Source organism: Lipophrys pholis (genome assembly GCF_963383615.2).
Source record: "Lipophrys pholis genome assembly, chromosome: 12".
Lineage (NCBI taxonomy): Eukaryota > Metazoa > Chordata > Actinopteri > Blenniiformes > Blenniidae > Lipophrys > Lipophrys pholis.
In genome coordinates this window covers 29,354,823-29,371,432 of record NC_137641.1, presented here as the reverse complement: position 1 = coordinate 29,371,432, position 16,610 = coordinate 29,354,823, and the positions used below count along the sequence as shown (strand labels likewise).

Genomic DNA, 16,610 nt, shown 5'->3' with positions numbered 1-16,610 from the left:
GACTCCGTGTAAACGGGAAAACTTTTTTTCTTTTTAAATCAGTCTATCTCCGTGGAAAAGGGGGAAAATGCTACTTTTTGAAAACACTTTGTCTCCGTGGAAAAATGGGAAAACGCAACTTTTTGAAAACACTTTGTCTCCGTGGAAAAATGGGAAAACGCAACTTTTTGAAAACACTTTGTCTCCGTGGAAAAATGGGAAAACACAACTTTTTGAAAACACTTTGTCTCCGTGGAAAAATGGGAAAACACAACTTTTTGAAAACACTCCAGACTCCCTGGAAATGGGGAAAACGCAAATTCTTGAGAAAGGTTCCCATGGTGGAACTTTCTCAAAACGCTCTCAAAACTCAAGACTCGTGACCGAAAGCGACGATGCACAATGGATGACCCAGAGCAGCGAGGAACAATAACTGCTAACGCTGCGTAATGGGGGGGTGGGGGGTGTGGGGGGGGGGGGGGGGGGGGGTACTCACATCATACGCTCCAGCTTTGATCTGCTGGTAGAGTTTGTGTTGGTCCTCGTCCCAGAACGGAGGGTAGCCCACCAGCAGGATGTACAGGATCACTCCTGGAAGAGACGGCGTCAGTGTGAGTGGCCGGTGGGGGGGGGGGGGGGGGGGGGGGGGGGTTGGGGTGGGGTGGGGAGAGGGGGGGATATCACAAAGAACTCACCACATGCCCAGATGTCCACAGGCTTCCCGTACGCCTCCTTCCTCAGAACCTCCGGGGACAAATATCCAGGAGTCCCAGCAAATCCTGAAAAAACAAGTTTCTGTATGTGACACAACTTTAAAAGTTTGTTTGTCAAAGATTTACTGATTCTTCATACAGCGACAGTTTCACTTTATCAAAAAGTAGTGGAGGGATGATTCTTAGTTTCATCAATGTAGTTTAATGATTAAGATGCGATGCGATGCGATATGTTTTTGCTTGTTTTTAATATTGTAGTTATAGTTTATGGTCATTTAAATATAGTTATAGTTTCACATTTTGTTAGTGTCTTAACTAATTACCTTTATTTATTCCTAATATTTTATTATCATATTTTCTTTGCTTAAAGTTGTTTTTGTATTTTTGTTTTTGAAAATGTTTTTCACTATAATATATATATCTATATATCTATCTATCTATCTGTCTATCTATCTATCTATCTATCTATCTATATATAATAATTATATTATAATATGGAATATTATAATAACATAATATTGTTATTATTGTACTCTGTTACACTTGTTATTTTTGCTGTTATCATTATTGATGTTGGAGTAAATATTGTTGTTTTGTTTGGAAAAAAACAGGATTAAAAAAAACATTCTTTGCAAAAAAATGTATACTTTAAAGAATTTATTTTGAAAACGCATGTTAATTCAGATTTTATTCAAAATAATATTTTTAAGTCTATTTTTATAATTTTTTCCCGTTGAGAATAACGAGGTTATTTACCAAAAAAGTTTACTTTTAAAACAATCCGTGTAAATATAAATGATAAAATATACATTCTGTTAACTTTACCAAGACATTGTGATCTTAGGGGGAGAAAAATACCAAAATGTGATTTTTCTTTTCCCCAGAGGGAGGCTCCACTGTGTGTGTGTGTGTGTGGGTGTGTGTGTGTGTGTGTGTGTGTGTGTGTGTGTGTGTGTGTGTGGGTGTGTGTGTGTGTGTGTGTGTGTCTTACCAAACCAAGCCTGCTGCTCCCCCTGGACCTCGATGGCGAGCCCGAAGTCGGCCAGTTTGACGGCGGCGTTCTTACACTTGCTGGCCAGCAGCAGGTTCTCCGGCTGCAGCGGCACAAAGACGGTGTGAACCTCGTCCAAACAACAACAACAACAACAACAACAACAACAACAACAACAACAACAACAACAACAACAACAACCAGTGAAGAAAGCTTTGTTTCTTCAGGTTGAGGATTCGTGGGGAAAAAAGTTGCTTTTCCATTAAATAAGAGACACGGAATAAGGTGATGAGCCTCATAAATCTGTTATATAAATAACAGCCTGTGATTTCACTCATAAATCTTTTTGTGTCATTTTGCTGAGTGTGTTTTTAATTTTTCTCGAAAGTTCATGCTTACATGAGGAATTTAAAGCTGTTTTTTTGTGTATAGTTATAATGTTTACGTGGGTCTTTTTATCTGTTAAATCTTTTGCAGATCTCTCGCGCTTTCTCTCACACGCACACGTACACAGGTATCGCCCTCTGCTGGTGTATTAATGCCATTTTTATATATTTATCAAACAACATTTGAGTAAATCCAATTCATGTTTTGAAAAATATACATCTAAAGAAATGTAATCTCTGATAAAAGTCAGTTATTTGACTCAATAAGTCAAAATTATGAGTAAAAAAGTGGAAATATATAGATATAATAATTTAACATATAATTATAAACTATTTAAATATGTACTCTTCATAATGATAATTTGTTGCACATCTTCAATATCTTCATTTCTAATAATTATACCAAATGTGACCACGCCCACTCGTGACATCACAGCAGAGGGGCGGGGACTCTTCCCAAAGACTTCCTGGTGTAAAATCTCATTTTAGTTCCGGAGCCACATTCAGACAAACTTCCTCTCGCCTAGTAAAATAGTACCATGATAACTTTAAAGTCTTTGGGTTGTGGCGCAGAGTATACGTTCAAAAAAATCTATGTATAAGTTTCTCACCAAACATTTTTGACCAAAATTTGCTACAATTTCAACCTGAACACAATCTTAATACTTTCTGCTGGAAAATACTGTTGCATTATGGGTAATTTTAGAACGTCACCCTGACGACATGGCTCTGAGGCTAATGCTAGTTTGTTCGCTTTCATGGTGGCGTTATCTCAGCTCGGGTCTCAGTGTCGTTTCCAAAACTCTTAAAGGAATCATCAGCTGGTATCCTAGTATCCCGTCTCTAAATCAAGTCTTTCAATTTATTAGAAAAAAAAAAAAAACAACAACATACATGAGCTCGTTCTGACCCTTTTTCATACCGTAACTTCCTGTCCCGAGACTACGTGTGATATTTTGACTGGTACGGATGTTCGGCCTTGATTTGGCCGCAGGAACTGTCAATCGTTGTTAGCATAGCGATAGTATAGCGATAGCATAGCTGTCTTTTTCTCAGATGAAAAAAATAATGATGGTGGAGTCGTCTACAAACATCCACGCCGCAGAGCGATGCACCGCGGAGATTTAGAATGAAATACAGGGTCATTTGTGAATCACATGGCGGTCAAAGTTTACACTAGTACCGTTAGCGGCTAGCCGTTAGCAGTTAGCCTTCAGTGGTTGGGATTCAATGTTTGTACTAGTCGCGCCAGCGGTTAGCGGCTAACCGTTAGAAGGGGTTTCTCTCTGTTGCATTTGGTGCTATATAAATAAAGTTGAATTGAATTTAAGAAATTTGTGGAAAACAACTGTTTGTTTTCTGTGGATTTTTTTTGAATCATTTGTTTGGCGGACTGGAGCATCTTGGCTGCTTTTGGCCTGATGTTTGAAACCCTGGTGTCAGAGGATGAGGAACAAACACGGCGCACAAGACCATGCACATGCTCAGCAAAAAGGTCGCACACGTGCACAGGCGTGCACACGCGCGTGCACGGACGCCTCACTACTTCCACTGCACTTACCAGCCGTCAGAACAAAGAACAACACTCACACACGCGTTAGAGCACAGAGAGAAAAAAGTGGAGCATCTGCAGAGTAATATAATATAATATAATAGTAATTCAATATATAGTTTTATAACAACAAACTGTAATATTTTGTAGAATTTTTATCAAATTTGATTTGAAATTTGTCAATAATGGCACTAATTTTGGTAAAATTTTTAAATTATTATGTCATACATCTTTTATTTATATTTTAAAGCAAAAAAAACTGTGTAAATCAAAAAAGTATTGTACTAATTTTTTTAACAGAAAAGATTTAGTTATATAAATATAAATATATGTTAATATTTACTTTCTATTTTAGGGGCAGAAAAACGGCAAAATGGGTTTTTGTTTTCGGAGGTAGTTTTTAAAACACGTATCACGGTTTACATTTACTGTAAAAGTATAATAACAGCAGTTTAAAGTGTGTCTGATGACTTTTTTGATGCAAATCCACTTTTTTCAACACACACACACACACACACACACACACACACACACACACACACACACACACACGCCCCTGCAGGTGACTCACCTTGAGGTCTCGGTGTACCACCCCCATCTGATGGCAGTGGAGCACGGCCTCCAGGATCTGCTGGATGCAATGACTGCATGCAAACAGCAGGGGGAGCAGGTTAGTCTGAACACATTCATCCCCCTCCTCTCCAACTGTCACACACATGCAGGAGACACACTCACACACACACACACACACACACACACACACATGGAGTGTGTGTGAGGAGAAGCTATTTTCTGAGTCAGGCTGCGTAGGAGTGAGCCGCAGCCTCTCCGTCTCACCTGCACATGTTTTCCCGTCTCATTTTATTTGGCAAAATGTAAGTGAGGCCGCTCTGCCGCTACTCCACTGACCTCCACCCTCGCGCTCAAGCTTCCTCACTCCTTCATGGAGTCTGCGGAGGAGAGCTGCTCAGACTGTCTGGGGTGTGAAACGGTGCAGCAAGAAAGCAACGGAAAGAAGGCGATAGAGCAGGCAACAGGCAAAGTGGGAAGCACGGGCAGGACAATGCAACACACACTCACACACACACACACACACACGCACACACACACACACACACACCTTCAGGTCCCTGTGCACTATGTCATGTTGGTGGGTGTAAGACACACTGTCTAGAATCTGATGGATACAGTGACTGTGGAGACAAAAACGACAGGGGGAGAAACAGATAAGAGGAAACAACATAGAAAGGAGACAGAGAGGATAAATGCCGGAGGGGGGGGGGGTCCACACAACGTCATCTCATGTAACCACATGGTTTTTGTCCGATCATTCACACGGCGCAGCGTTTTCGGAGCCTCAAAAGTTTTGGGTTTTTTTAAATACGCATTCCAGAGTGGAGAAATTATTTTTAAAATGGATTTCTTTATTTTAATTATCTTTCTATTGAGCGCAAGGAATTTTGATTTTCTCTCTCTCTATTTCTTTTATTATTTTTTTCGGGGGTCATTAAATTCTGAGTCGTTACAATTTGAGTCGTTACATCTTGAGTCATTGTTACATTTTCAATTCAATTCAATTCAATTTTATTTGTAAAGCGCTAAATCACATCAACAAACATCTCAAAGCGCTCTTACAATGATAGAGAACAACAGAACCCAACTCGTTACATTTTGAGTCGTTACATTTTGAGTCATTGTTACATTTTGAGTCGTTACATTCTGAGTCGTTACATTCTGAGTCGTTACATTTTGAGTCGTTACATTTTGAGTCGTTACATCTTGGGCTCTAACAAGGTGGCCATGGTCTGGTGGCTGATGAGAGGACTCAGTGGGAGCTAGACAGAGCGACCTGTGAGGAGAAAGCATTAGGTCAGCGAGCTGACGACACCTTGCTCTGACGACTCCGCCCACACCAAGGCGGCACTATAATGTCATGGGAGACGACCGAAACCAAGTCGAGCCAAGTGATGCTAGAACTGTGTCGTGGAAAAGCGCCAATAGAGAACATTCATTCATTCATTCATTTTCTTCCGCTTATCCGTTTCCGGGTTGCGGGGGTGACAGTCTGAGCACCGTCACCCAGATCACAATGCACCATTTAAGAACCTTCCTGCAGGTGGTGAGCCCACGGGAAGGTGGCGCCCGGCGTGGGACACAAACCCACTACCCTGAGATTGTGAGTCTCATGCTCTACCAACTGAGCTAGCCGGGGGACCAATAGAGAACAATCCACTCTAAACATTAACAACGGGAGAACACAGACATTCGAGTGGACAGACCATCAAGTTGGATTGTAATTACAATGACTGTCAAAATAAAAGTACCAAGTCCCAGCAGAATATGGACTGGGAGTCATGACACTGTTGAGGAAACATTGTTGTTATTGTCTACCTACTGAGCATGTGCAGAACAGCTATTAACTGCAGCGATGGCGTTGGGGTTCAGGGGGGTGTGACCGAGCAGAGCGCGCTTTACCTCATATTCATGTAACAGATAATTATCTATGGGAGTGACAACGGCGTCAAAGAAAAAGATTGTATAATTCATGAATTTCTCATGCTCAAGGTAACACAGCAGCTGTTTGTTTGTTTTTCTTTGCATCAGGTGGAACATTTTCCTCCGTCATTGATCCGGTCGCACCAACAGATCCTGTTCAATCTGATAATGGAGCAAAATGCACTCAGTTAAACAGAATCCGCCAATATGGACGCTTCCATACAGAAACGGTCCACATGGCTCGACACCAAGAGGTGTTTAAGTGAAAAAAAATATGTTGAGATAGAGAGAGAGAGAGAGAGAGAGAGAGAGAGAGAGAGAGAGAGAGAGAGAGAGAGAGAGAGAGAGAGAGAGAGAATGGAGCGTTTCGGTGTACAGATGGAGTGCGGAGAGGAAGCCGTCAGTGAGATTCTGTTGGACAGAAATCAAACCATGCGAGTCACACACACACACACACACACACACACACACACACACACACAGCAGGAGAGCGATGACGGAGAGAAATCACAGACCGTAGAGGAATCCATCAAACGCAGGTTTTATTTCCTTGAATAAGCTCCTCCAGCTGATTGAATATGCGAACATGTCGACGGCATCAGCTGCTGCGATACGAGGCGTTTGGACCAAAACTGACATTTAGGACGATCTAACCACAACGTGACTGGACGCCGTGAGCTCAGCTGAGGCTGAAAAACGTCTTAAAAGCTGAAGCTTTGATTCATCTGCAGCCTTTTTGACCAAAATGAGGCATTTTTGTCACTTTCCCACCGACTCAAACTGAACTGGAGCCACGAAGCATGAAATGAGGCGAACAGTTTCATATATAGTTTTGTTTATATGAACATAAAATGTGTTTTATGTTGCATCTATGAAGTTTCGATTACAGTTTAGGATGATGGATGTTTCATTACAGCTGATTTGGACCTGAGTTTAGAGATTGACGGGCTGTTTTAACCATTTTGGCTCTTTGTACCTTCGTCAGCGAAGTTGGCCGAGTTATGTGTTCGTCTGCCTGTAGTTATTTATTTGTTTGTATGTATTTACATATTTTGCCAACTTTTGCGAAAAACTACTCATGAAATCTTCAGGGATGATTTGTTATCATCCACCCGATGATGGTAAGACAGTTTGACTCCACAACTGGGGGATATCGCCATATCTGGCAACGCTGGTCAGCTCCCGTGGATTAATTTTACAGTGGTGGTTGTGATAATCTAGACAACATGACGAGGAAAAGAAGGAGAATGAGGAAAAAAAGAGAGCACAGCTTTTATTTTGGCGGAGCCGCTTCCTCTTATCAGTGACGTCAGTCACATGTTGATGACGAAGCAGTCGCATGTGGAAAAATATCCGACCTGGTGTCACATAGGAACGAGGTCTGGGTCTCGGGTGGAAACATCGGAATGGCGTTTTCACTCGGCCAACAAAACATTTCGGATTTGAGTCACTGTGAGTAATAAATCTGAATTGGGTCGTCTTTCTCTGCAGTCTGAACGAAGTCTAAATGCCGAGTCTACCGACGCAGCTCTCACACCGGGAGTTCAAAGACCGGATCGCCGGCAGAGCTCCTTACTCATTTAGCTCCTCCCACTAGACACGTCATACACCTTCTCCAAGACCACAAAGCAAATGTAGACTGGATCGTCTAACTCCCATAATCCCTGGATAATCTGAGAGGGTGAAGAGCTGGTCGGTCTGCTGCACCTCGGCCAGGGCGGAATCCACATTCTGAATCTGAGGCTCGACTATCGGTCTCCCGTCCAGCCTTTCAATGCGACATTAACACCTGATTTATTACACCAGTTTGGAACTGATTTGAATTAAAAGGAGAATCAAACGATGTATTTCAGCTCAGCTTTTCCATGAATTTACTCTAAAATCACATTAAAATGTAGTTTCCTCCCAATTACAAGGAACAAAAAGTTCATTTACAGTCTTTAAAAGGACGACAGTTCGATCGCTTTACAGAAGGTCTTTATAAAATGAGCTGATGCAGGCGTCCATCGTGCTCCAACCTCTTCTCTTCCTCTTTTTTCTGGTTTGTTTCCCTTCTTTCCTCCTCTCCTCACTTCTCTCTCGCTCAAACGCCTCCACAGTCAAATTGATTTAAATCTCCCTCCTGAGGGGCTTCTACCGTGGGTGTGCTTTATTTATTTATTTATTTATTTACTGTTTTCGTGTGTGTGTGTGTGTGTGTGTGTGTGTGTGTGTGTGTGTGTGTATGTGTGTGTGTGTGTGTGTGTGTGTGTGTGTGTGTGTGTGTGTGTGTGTGTGTGTGTGTGTGTGTGCGTGTGATCCCTTTGTGATTCAGTTCACATGGAAAAAAGAAATGCGCAGTGGTATTATCCATCAGCCTGCAGTGCCACACACACACACACACACACACACACACACACACACACACACACACACACACACACACACACACACACACACCAAAGTGGCAAAATAGTGTGCTAATGAGAGTAAAGCCAACTTTCAGGCTGCAGAGGAAGAGGAGGAAGAGGAGGAGGAGGAGGAGGGAGGAGGAGGACTGCGGTAGAGGCTGGAGGACCGACACATGATGGAGGGGAGGAAGAGGAGAAGGGAAAGAAATGGAAGAAAGTGATGAGGAGGAAGAGGAGAGAAGAAAAGGAGGAAGAGGATTTGGTTTTACCTGGCGTCTGCTTCACTGTAGTATTCTCTCGCTACGATGTCCTCAAACAGCTCGCCCCCCGTCACCCTGAATGATTGTGAGAGATGAAGGTTAGAAACAACACACACACACACACACACACACACACACACACACACACACACACACACACACACACACACACACACACACACACACACACACACACACACACACACACACACACACACACTTTTGCAGACACTTACAAGCACACATCTGTATGCAAAAGTAGAGTCACAAAACACACCCACACACACCTGCACAAATACACACAAATATACTCTTGCATTCATATACACACACACACACACACACACACACACACAGAAATACACACAGATACACACACACACACACACATGCACGAACAGGAGGGGGATGTCCTCATTAGGGGGAAACCCCGGCTGCAGGATTCACCAAGAGCGGGTTGCCATGGAGACTGGCTCCAGTGCGGGGGAGTGTAGCGGTGTATAATGTGTGTGTGTGTGTGTGTGTGTGTGTGTGTGTGTGTGTGTGTGTGTGTGTGTGTGTGTGTGTGTGTGTGTGTGTGTGTGTGTGTGTGTGTGTGTGTGTGTGTGTGTGTGTGTGTGTGTGCTGCATGGAGGGAGGTGGAGGGGACGGTGTGGGTTGGGGGAGGCTGTTATGTAACGGGGGGAACTGCCTCAGAAGGGAGGAGGGGATGGAGAGATGTGAAACGATGGAGGAAAGTCAGATGCAGCGAGGAAAATGAGGCAGTGGGCGGCGGGGGGGGAGTTGGGGGGGATGGGGGGTGGGGGGACTCACAGGTCAAAAAGGAGGTAGTGGAAACCTTCCTCGGAGATACTGTCATGGAGACGAACTGGAAAAAAAAAAGGAGAGGCAAGGAGATAACTGGGTGTTTTTAGGAAGAAAGAAGGTTTAACTTTATTCTCTGCAGAGATTTTTCTGCCCGTCTGTGAGAAAAACGTAGAAATAAAGAATGGAGCACAAGCTTTTCCACCGTGAGGATGAACACCAACCAATAAAGGATCTTCCATACCTTCTGAAAATGTGCATCCGCAGACGTATGTATTTATGTATTTGACCTACTTTTCCCAAAAACTTGCTAACCTGAATTGCATGAAATCTTCACGGATGATTTGTCATCGCCCAAGGACCAACTGATTAGATTTTGCGACGTTAACGACTAACCGTTTCCAAATAAATCCCAAAGAACGGCGAAAAGAATGTCCCATTCAAAGCGGATGAGAGAGGCTCCTCATGGAGGAGAGCAAAGGAGATCAGCGTCTGTTGCCATGGAGACGCTCCCTGCCCAGTGTTAATAAAAGCTCAGTGATGTTGCTACCTAGTTAGCAACGATACGAGCTATCATGCTACCGATGCTAACTCCACTCCGCAAACAAATGTGGCGTTGGCGAAAAGCCAGCGCTCTACCGAGTGTAGCTCTAGTTTTTACAGTGTCTTTCTCAGCAGGGAGAACGTGCCGACTGCACACAGGAAATCCAGAGTCTCTAATCGATCTCCGGGCATTGCCACCGCACCGTGATGGACGGGACTCACTTTCAGCGCGTTGCGACTCGTATACGTTTGTTATAAAAAGTGAAGCCCAGTTTCAAAAGAACTTTCTCGTAAACAAATCAGACGCTGAAGTTCGGCCAAGAAGAGACGGTCGGTGATCACCGGAGTCTCACCGATGTTGGGGTGCTTGAGCAGCCGGCAGATCCTGGCTTCTCTCTCCAGCTTCTGGTGGTCTGGAAGGAAACGACAAGGAGAAAAAGTGAGAAACGAGCGGAAGGTAACGGCAGCGGGATGAGAAATGAGACTCCAGAGCAAAAACGTTCCAGTTGGAGGCGGCGAGTCTCAACAAGGTGACGGACAAGGGCACATGAGAATCTTCGACATCTGCTTGAACGCCGGGACAGATGAGCGCAGCCTGAAGCGGAACTTTGTCCCAGATGCTCATTTAACTGTTTTATTACCAGCGAAGGAAGGAGGAGACGAGGAGACGAGGAGACGAGGAGACAGAAGACGAGAGGACACACATAGAGGAGACCAGGAGAAATAACAAAGGCAAAAACCAGATGAAGGAAACAAGGACAGGAATCAATGATTAAAACAAAAAGGTCAGAGAATAAGATGAGGAAGAGCTGAGAAGATGAGAATGAGATGATAAGATTATACAAATATGATAATGATAGGATGAGGTGAGATGAAGATGAAAAGAAGACTATGAGGAGCAGAGAGGAAGATGAAAATGGGATGAGAAGATGAGAATTATATGAAATTAAGATTAAAAGACTATAAGAAGGAGATGAAAATAAGACTACGAGGAGCTGAGAAGATGATAATTAGATTAGAAGAAGATGAGACCTGGATGATAAGACGGTGAAGATGAGAAGAAGATCAAAAGAAGATTATGATGAAGTGAGAATGAGATGAGGAGCTGACAAGAGAATGGTATTAGAATAGGATGAGAATGAGATGAGCAGGAAGATGAATAGACTGTGAGGAGCTGAGAAGATGTGAATGACATAAGAATAAGATGAGAATGAGATGTGGAGATGAGAAGAGAATGAGCTTATAAGATGAGAATGAGATGAGCAGGTGAGATGGTAATGAAAAGAAGACAATGAGGAGCTGAGAAGAAGATTAGATTGAGATGAGAAGAAGGTGACAAGAAGACTATGAGAAGATGAGAACGAGATTCTAAGATGTTAATTATATGAGAATGAGATGTGAAGCTGATAAGAAAATCAGATTAGAAGATTATTAGAATTAGATGAGGAGCTGAGAAGAAGATGATAATGAGACGAGAAGAAGGTGAGAATGAGATTAGGAGATGCAGAGGAGATTCGTAGATGATGAGAAGCTGAGATGGAGATGAGGAAGTGTTGATGCTCCTGTTGTTCGCTCATCCGTCATGAAACCCAGAAAGTGTCTGGAGGGTTCTAGTTGTCAGATCGACGGCGACGCTGCGTCTCATCGTCTCATTTCTGTGCAGTGAGAAACAACACCGGCTATTTAAGGAGGCTTTGAGAGGAGCATTGTGTGACCGGTGTTACGTTGGGAGGAAGAAAAGAAGAACAGAGGGAAATACAGCGCCGCTCCGTCTAAAATAGCGTTCTGAAGCCGGTCCTGTCGCCGCCACGTCTCTTTGCTCGTCGCCGCTCAGGCGAGAAAACGCTGATTTGTGACGCCGCGAACTGAAGCGCTAAAATATGCTAATGTGAGGCCTGGTGATGATGATGATGATGATGATGATGATGATGATGATGATGATGATGATGATGCCAACGTGCCTGAAAGTGCAGGTTGCCGAGTGTCTTGTGACTGTTTATCACCGCAGACCAAAAAAATGAAGAAACGAGCAAAACAAAAGCAAAAAAAAGAAAAAAAGAAGTGAAAACAAAAAAAAAAGAATGAGGATGATCATGATGAAGATGAAGATCATGATGATAATAGAATGATAAATATGATGATGATAATAATAATAAGATGAGATGCTGATGAGGGAGATGACAATGATCACGGGTATCACAGTGATGATGACGAGGATGTTTCGCGACATTGATGATGATGAGTTTCATGATGATGATGATGAGTTTCATGACGTTCGTGATGAAGATGAGGATTTTCATGGCATTGATGATGACGATGATGAAAATGAAAATGATTATGATGACGATGATGTTTCACGACATTGATGATGATGAGTTTCATGACGTTCGTGATGAAGATGATGATTTTCATGGCATTGATGATGACGATGATGAAAATGATAACGATGACGATGACGTCAGCGAGTTCTCACCTCTGGCCGAGAGCTTCTTGGTGTTGATGATTTTGGCGGCGTACTCCTGACCCGTGCACAGCTTGACACAGCGGCGCACCACTGAAAAGGCTCCCCTGGGAAACGAGAGAGGACAGGAGGAAGAGTCGGGTCAGCCGCCATGAAAAGCCTGATCAGCAGGAAAGGGACATCTGGGCTGTCAGAGAGACGCCGCGGCCGTCCGGCTGTCCCTCCGTCCGGCTGTCCCTCCGTCCGTCCCTCCCTCCGTCCCTCCGTCCGGCTCTCCCTCCGTCCGGCTGTCCCTCCGTCCCTTCATCTGATGTGGACGTTTGACCGTCTGACAGTCTCGTCTCATCGTAGACAATGTGGACGTAAACATTTTTCATTTTGTCTTTATTTGCTTTTATTTTGGCGAAAGGGAAAAAAGGTTAAAAAATAAAACATCTGATAAAAAGGAAAAGAAAAAAAGGGGGAAAAAAAGGAAGAAAATGAAGAAGAGAAAAGCTTGTGTGGGTAAAACTACTTTAACCACGAGTAGTGAACTGCTAACCATACTAGTATAACCCTTGACCCCCCGTGTGATTTATAAACGACCCTGAGATCCACCTTTGATTTTATTTTCCTAATAAATTTTAAGAATTGATTTAAAGACAACTTAAGGGGGGACGGGAGACGTGAGGACACCGGCTGACGACTTTCCGTCGCTGCAGTGCGTCACAATAAAATGACTGAGCTGATATTCCGTCATACTGTGGCTCAGTTGTCGTGTTTTAATTAAATCTATGTTTTTTTAATGTTCCCGGCAGAATTATTCTGTTTCTTCCTGATCAGAGAAGCAGCAGGAGTTTATCTGCTGCTTTTATTTTCTCTTTTCCAGGAACGCGTCAGCTCATCAAAGCCAGAAGAGACCAACAGAAATAACCACCTCTGTCGCTCCACGGAGCTAAATTTATCTCACCTCGGTACGTTACACAATGAAACACACACACACACACACACACACACACACACACACACACACACACACACACACACACACTAGGAGAAGACGGGGTGAGTAAGTATGGTGAATGCAGGCCGATAAGAAAGGTTAAGTGTGAGGTAGGTGGGAGTCAGCATATATACATGTACACACACACATATATACATATACATATATACATATATATATATATATGCTTTTGGTTGCAGATATATTTTGGTTCTAGATACATTTGGGCTCTTAAGTAAAGTTCAGGCTTCAACAGTCGATGATAGTTTAAAGTTTAAAGAACATTTTATTTGAAGCCCTAAAAAGTATTGTGTTTTTATTGATTTTATATATGTAGTATTATTTATGTATTATATGTATTATTATTTTGAAGAGCATTGGATTTGTGGCCCTCATTCCTCATTACCTCTGTATCATTATGGAGAGGTAATGAGGATCCTCCTCCTGTTCACCTCCTCCTCCTGGTCTCCTCCTGGTCTCCTCCTGGTCTCCTCCTGGTCTCCTCCTGTTCACCTCCTCCTCCTGGTCTCCTCCTCCTCCTCCTGTTCACCTCCTCCTCCTGTTCTCCTCCTCTTCCTGTTCTCCTCCTCCTGGTCTGGTCGCTCCAGAAACCTTCAGTATTCTAAGTTTCTAGCTCCTCCTTCATTTTCCTCATTTGAATATTGGATCTTAGGAGCTACATTCAGAATCTGCTGTGTCTGTGTGAGCTGGAATGGCTCCGCCCACACATGCCCATCTTGGGAAGAGGAGGAAGTGCTTCCTCTCGTGGTGCCATGTGCCAGAGCAGAGCTGCCTAATTGTGGGAGGAGTCAAAGGGAGGAGCCTACCTTGATTGTGATTGGCTAACCCCCCGATGACACTATATAGGGTTTGATTCTGATTGGCTGGTTGGAGCAACACACTTTTTAAAACCTGAAACAAGCCAGGGACAGAGAGGACAGACTGTCTTCACTTCTGGGACGTCAGTCCAGGTATGGGGACGAGTAGTACTGCTGGAGAACCTTTAGGAAGGGAAGTTTGCAGAATATGAGCCCTAAAAGTTGCAGTATATAAGATATTTTCTGTGTTTTCTTATTCCTGGACTGGATACAGATAAAACAGATGTCCAACAGCTCAATACACCATCTTGTGGTTCGAACTGGCATCGCGAGCATGAATATGTTAATGCTGGGATCAGTTTAGTCGGTTCCGATCAGACAATTCTTGTTTAAGTCGTGTTCCTTCCTCCAAATTGAAGGAATTAAAAAAAAGACACGGGTCCTGGTGTTTAGCCGTTAAATCAAACGCTCGTCGTCTCTGCCTGGGAAGTGACATCAGAGGCCGAAACCCGGCGGCGGTATCAGCGAGGGGCAGCTGCTCCGGATCGTCTATTGTCTCACTTATCACTTCCCACACAAACACAAACAGAATCACACCGGCCAAATGAACGAGTGAACTGCTTCTACCAAACAACTCAACTTGGTGTTTTTTCTTTCAGATCTGGCTGTGGAATAAATGTTCCTGTGAGGAGAGAGAGAGAGAGAGAGAGAGAGAGAGAGAGAGAGAGAGAGAGAGAGAGAGAGAGAGAGAGAGAGAGAGAGAGGGAGAGACTCGCTCTACCCACGCACAACCTGACAGAGACATGGAGTCCACTTTGCAGCTACACACTGTGGCACCCGGAGCCTCCCATTGGGACACACACACACACACACACACACACACACACACACACACACACACACACACACACACACACACACACACACACACACACACACACACACACACACACACACACACACACACACACACAAAAGCAGCTTAATTCCAACACATCAGCGTTGATATGAGGCCAGTTTGTCCCTGATTAGCCTTTGGCCAGAGGAAGAGGAGGAAGATGAGGAGGAAGATGCACAGAAGTGATCATCTTCATACTAAAACGTGCAAGAAGTGCACACTTTGTTTTGAATGTGCAGCTTCCTCCACCACTGCATTGGGACACTTCCAGTTCCACACAGCGGATGGAGGGATGAGGGGATGGAGGGATGAAGGGATGAAGGGATGAAGGGATGAAGGAGACCACGTCTTACTTGCCAAGCTCCTCGTACAGCTGGTATTCGTCCGTGAAGCGCGTGCAGGTGGTGGTGGCCATGATGCGTCCTCTCCTCCTCCTCCTCCTCCTCCTCGGACAGGGTGTGTGTTACCGGAGCCGGGAAGCCCGAGGAATGCGGCTCGGTGCTCGGCTGCTGCTGGACGGGAGGAGGAAGAGGAGGAGGAGGAGGAAGAGGAGGAACCCCCCCCTCCGGATCACTGGCTCCGCCCACCGAGGAGCTCCGGACGGCTGCAGCCCGGGCACGCACACACACACACACACACACACGGACACGTACACGCACGCTGCCGCACGGTGGGTCGGTCCCCTGTGCGCACGGAGGAGGAGGAGGAGGAGGAGGAGGAGGAGGAGGAGGAGGAGGAGGGACCCTTTAAATACCACATGGAGATGTGAGCTCAGCGCATGAGGGAATAAAATACATCATCAGAATCATTTTGGGGAGGAAGGACGAAGAGGAGGAGAGGATTTGATTCCACATGATGATGATGATGATGATAATGAGGATAAAGCCCGCAGCCTTCATCATGAAACCAGTGAGGATCTATTTTTAGGCTTCAGAGAGGAAACCCCGAGTTACACAACGTTTATCTGCAATTTGAAACGAGCCCCCCCCCCCCGAAGAAAAAGAGGAAAATAAAGAAAAATGAAGATTGAAAATGAAAAAGAAAAAAATTGAAAAATGCTAGTATAGCTGAAACTGCTCTCTCTATATATACATATATATATAAATTACCCTTAAAATATAATGTTGCTATATAAATGGTGTTTTCAGAGGGTTTATTTGCACTTGATATTTGGCCGTTTGCCTCCTGGAGCTCAGAGTCTTTTTTCTTCCATCTTGATTGTTCCTCCTCTTCCTGTCGGTGGATCATCAGCTCACATGTTCCACCTGCAGTGGAAACTAAGTGAATTCATTTAGACTGCATGTCCAGTGGTGAGAGCACAGCAGCACTCCACGTCC

The 16,610-nt window shown here is 44.1% G+C and overlaps 1 protein-coding gene across 1 annotated transcript in view; it reads right to left on the bottom strand.

The window, feature by feature from the left end:
* camk2b2 (calcium/calmodulin-dependent protein kinase (CaM kinase) II beta 2) overlaps positions 1 to 15,688 on the bottom strand; it is a gene marked incomplete at its 5' end in the record, with an annotated part of 29,879 nt that extends 14,191 nt beyond the window's left edge. The window contains 9 exons of the mRNA XM_080477089.1: positions 476 to 570; positions 675 to 758; positions 1,684 to 1,786; positions 4,193 to 4,265; positions 8,777 to 8,842; positions 9,581 to 9,635; positions 10,468 to 10,527; positions 12,588 to 12,682; positions 15,627 to 15,688. Of these exons, the coding sequence (XP_080333215.1) occupies positions 476 to 570; positions 675 to 758; positions 1,684 to 1,786; positions 4,193 to 4,265; positions 8,777 to 8,842; positions 9,581 to 9,635; positions 10,468 to 10,527; positions 12,588 to 12,682; positions 15,627 to 15,688 (693 nt within the window). The remainder of the gene's footprint in view (positions 1 to 475; positions 571 to 674; positions 759 to 1,683; positions 1,787 to 4,192; positions 4,266 to 8,776; positions 8,843 to 9,580; positions 9,636 to 10,467; positions 10,528 to 12,587; positions 12,683 to 15,626) is intronic.
* Positions 15,689 to 16,610: the final 922 nt, after the last annotated feature.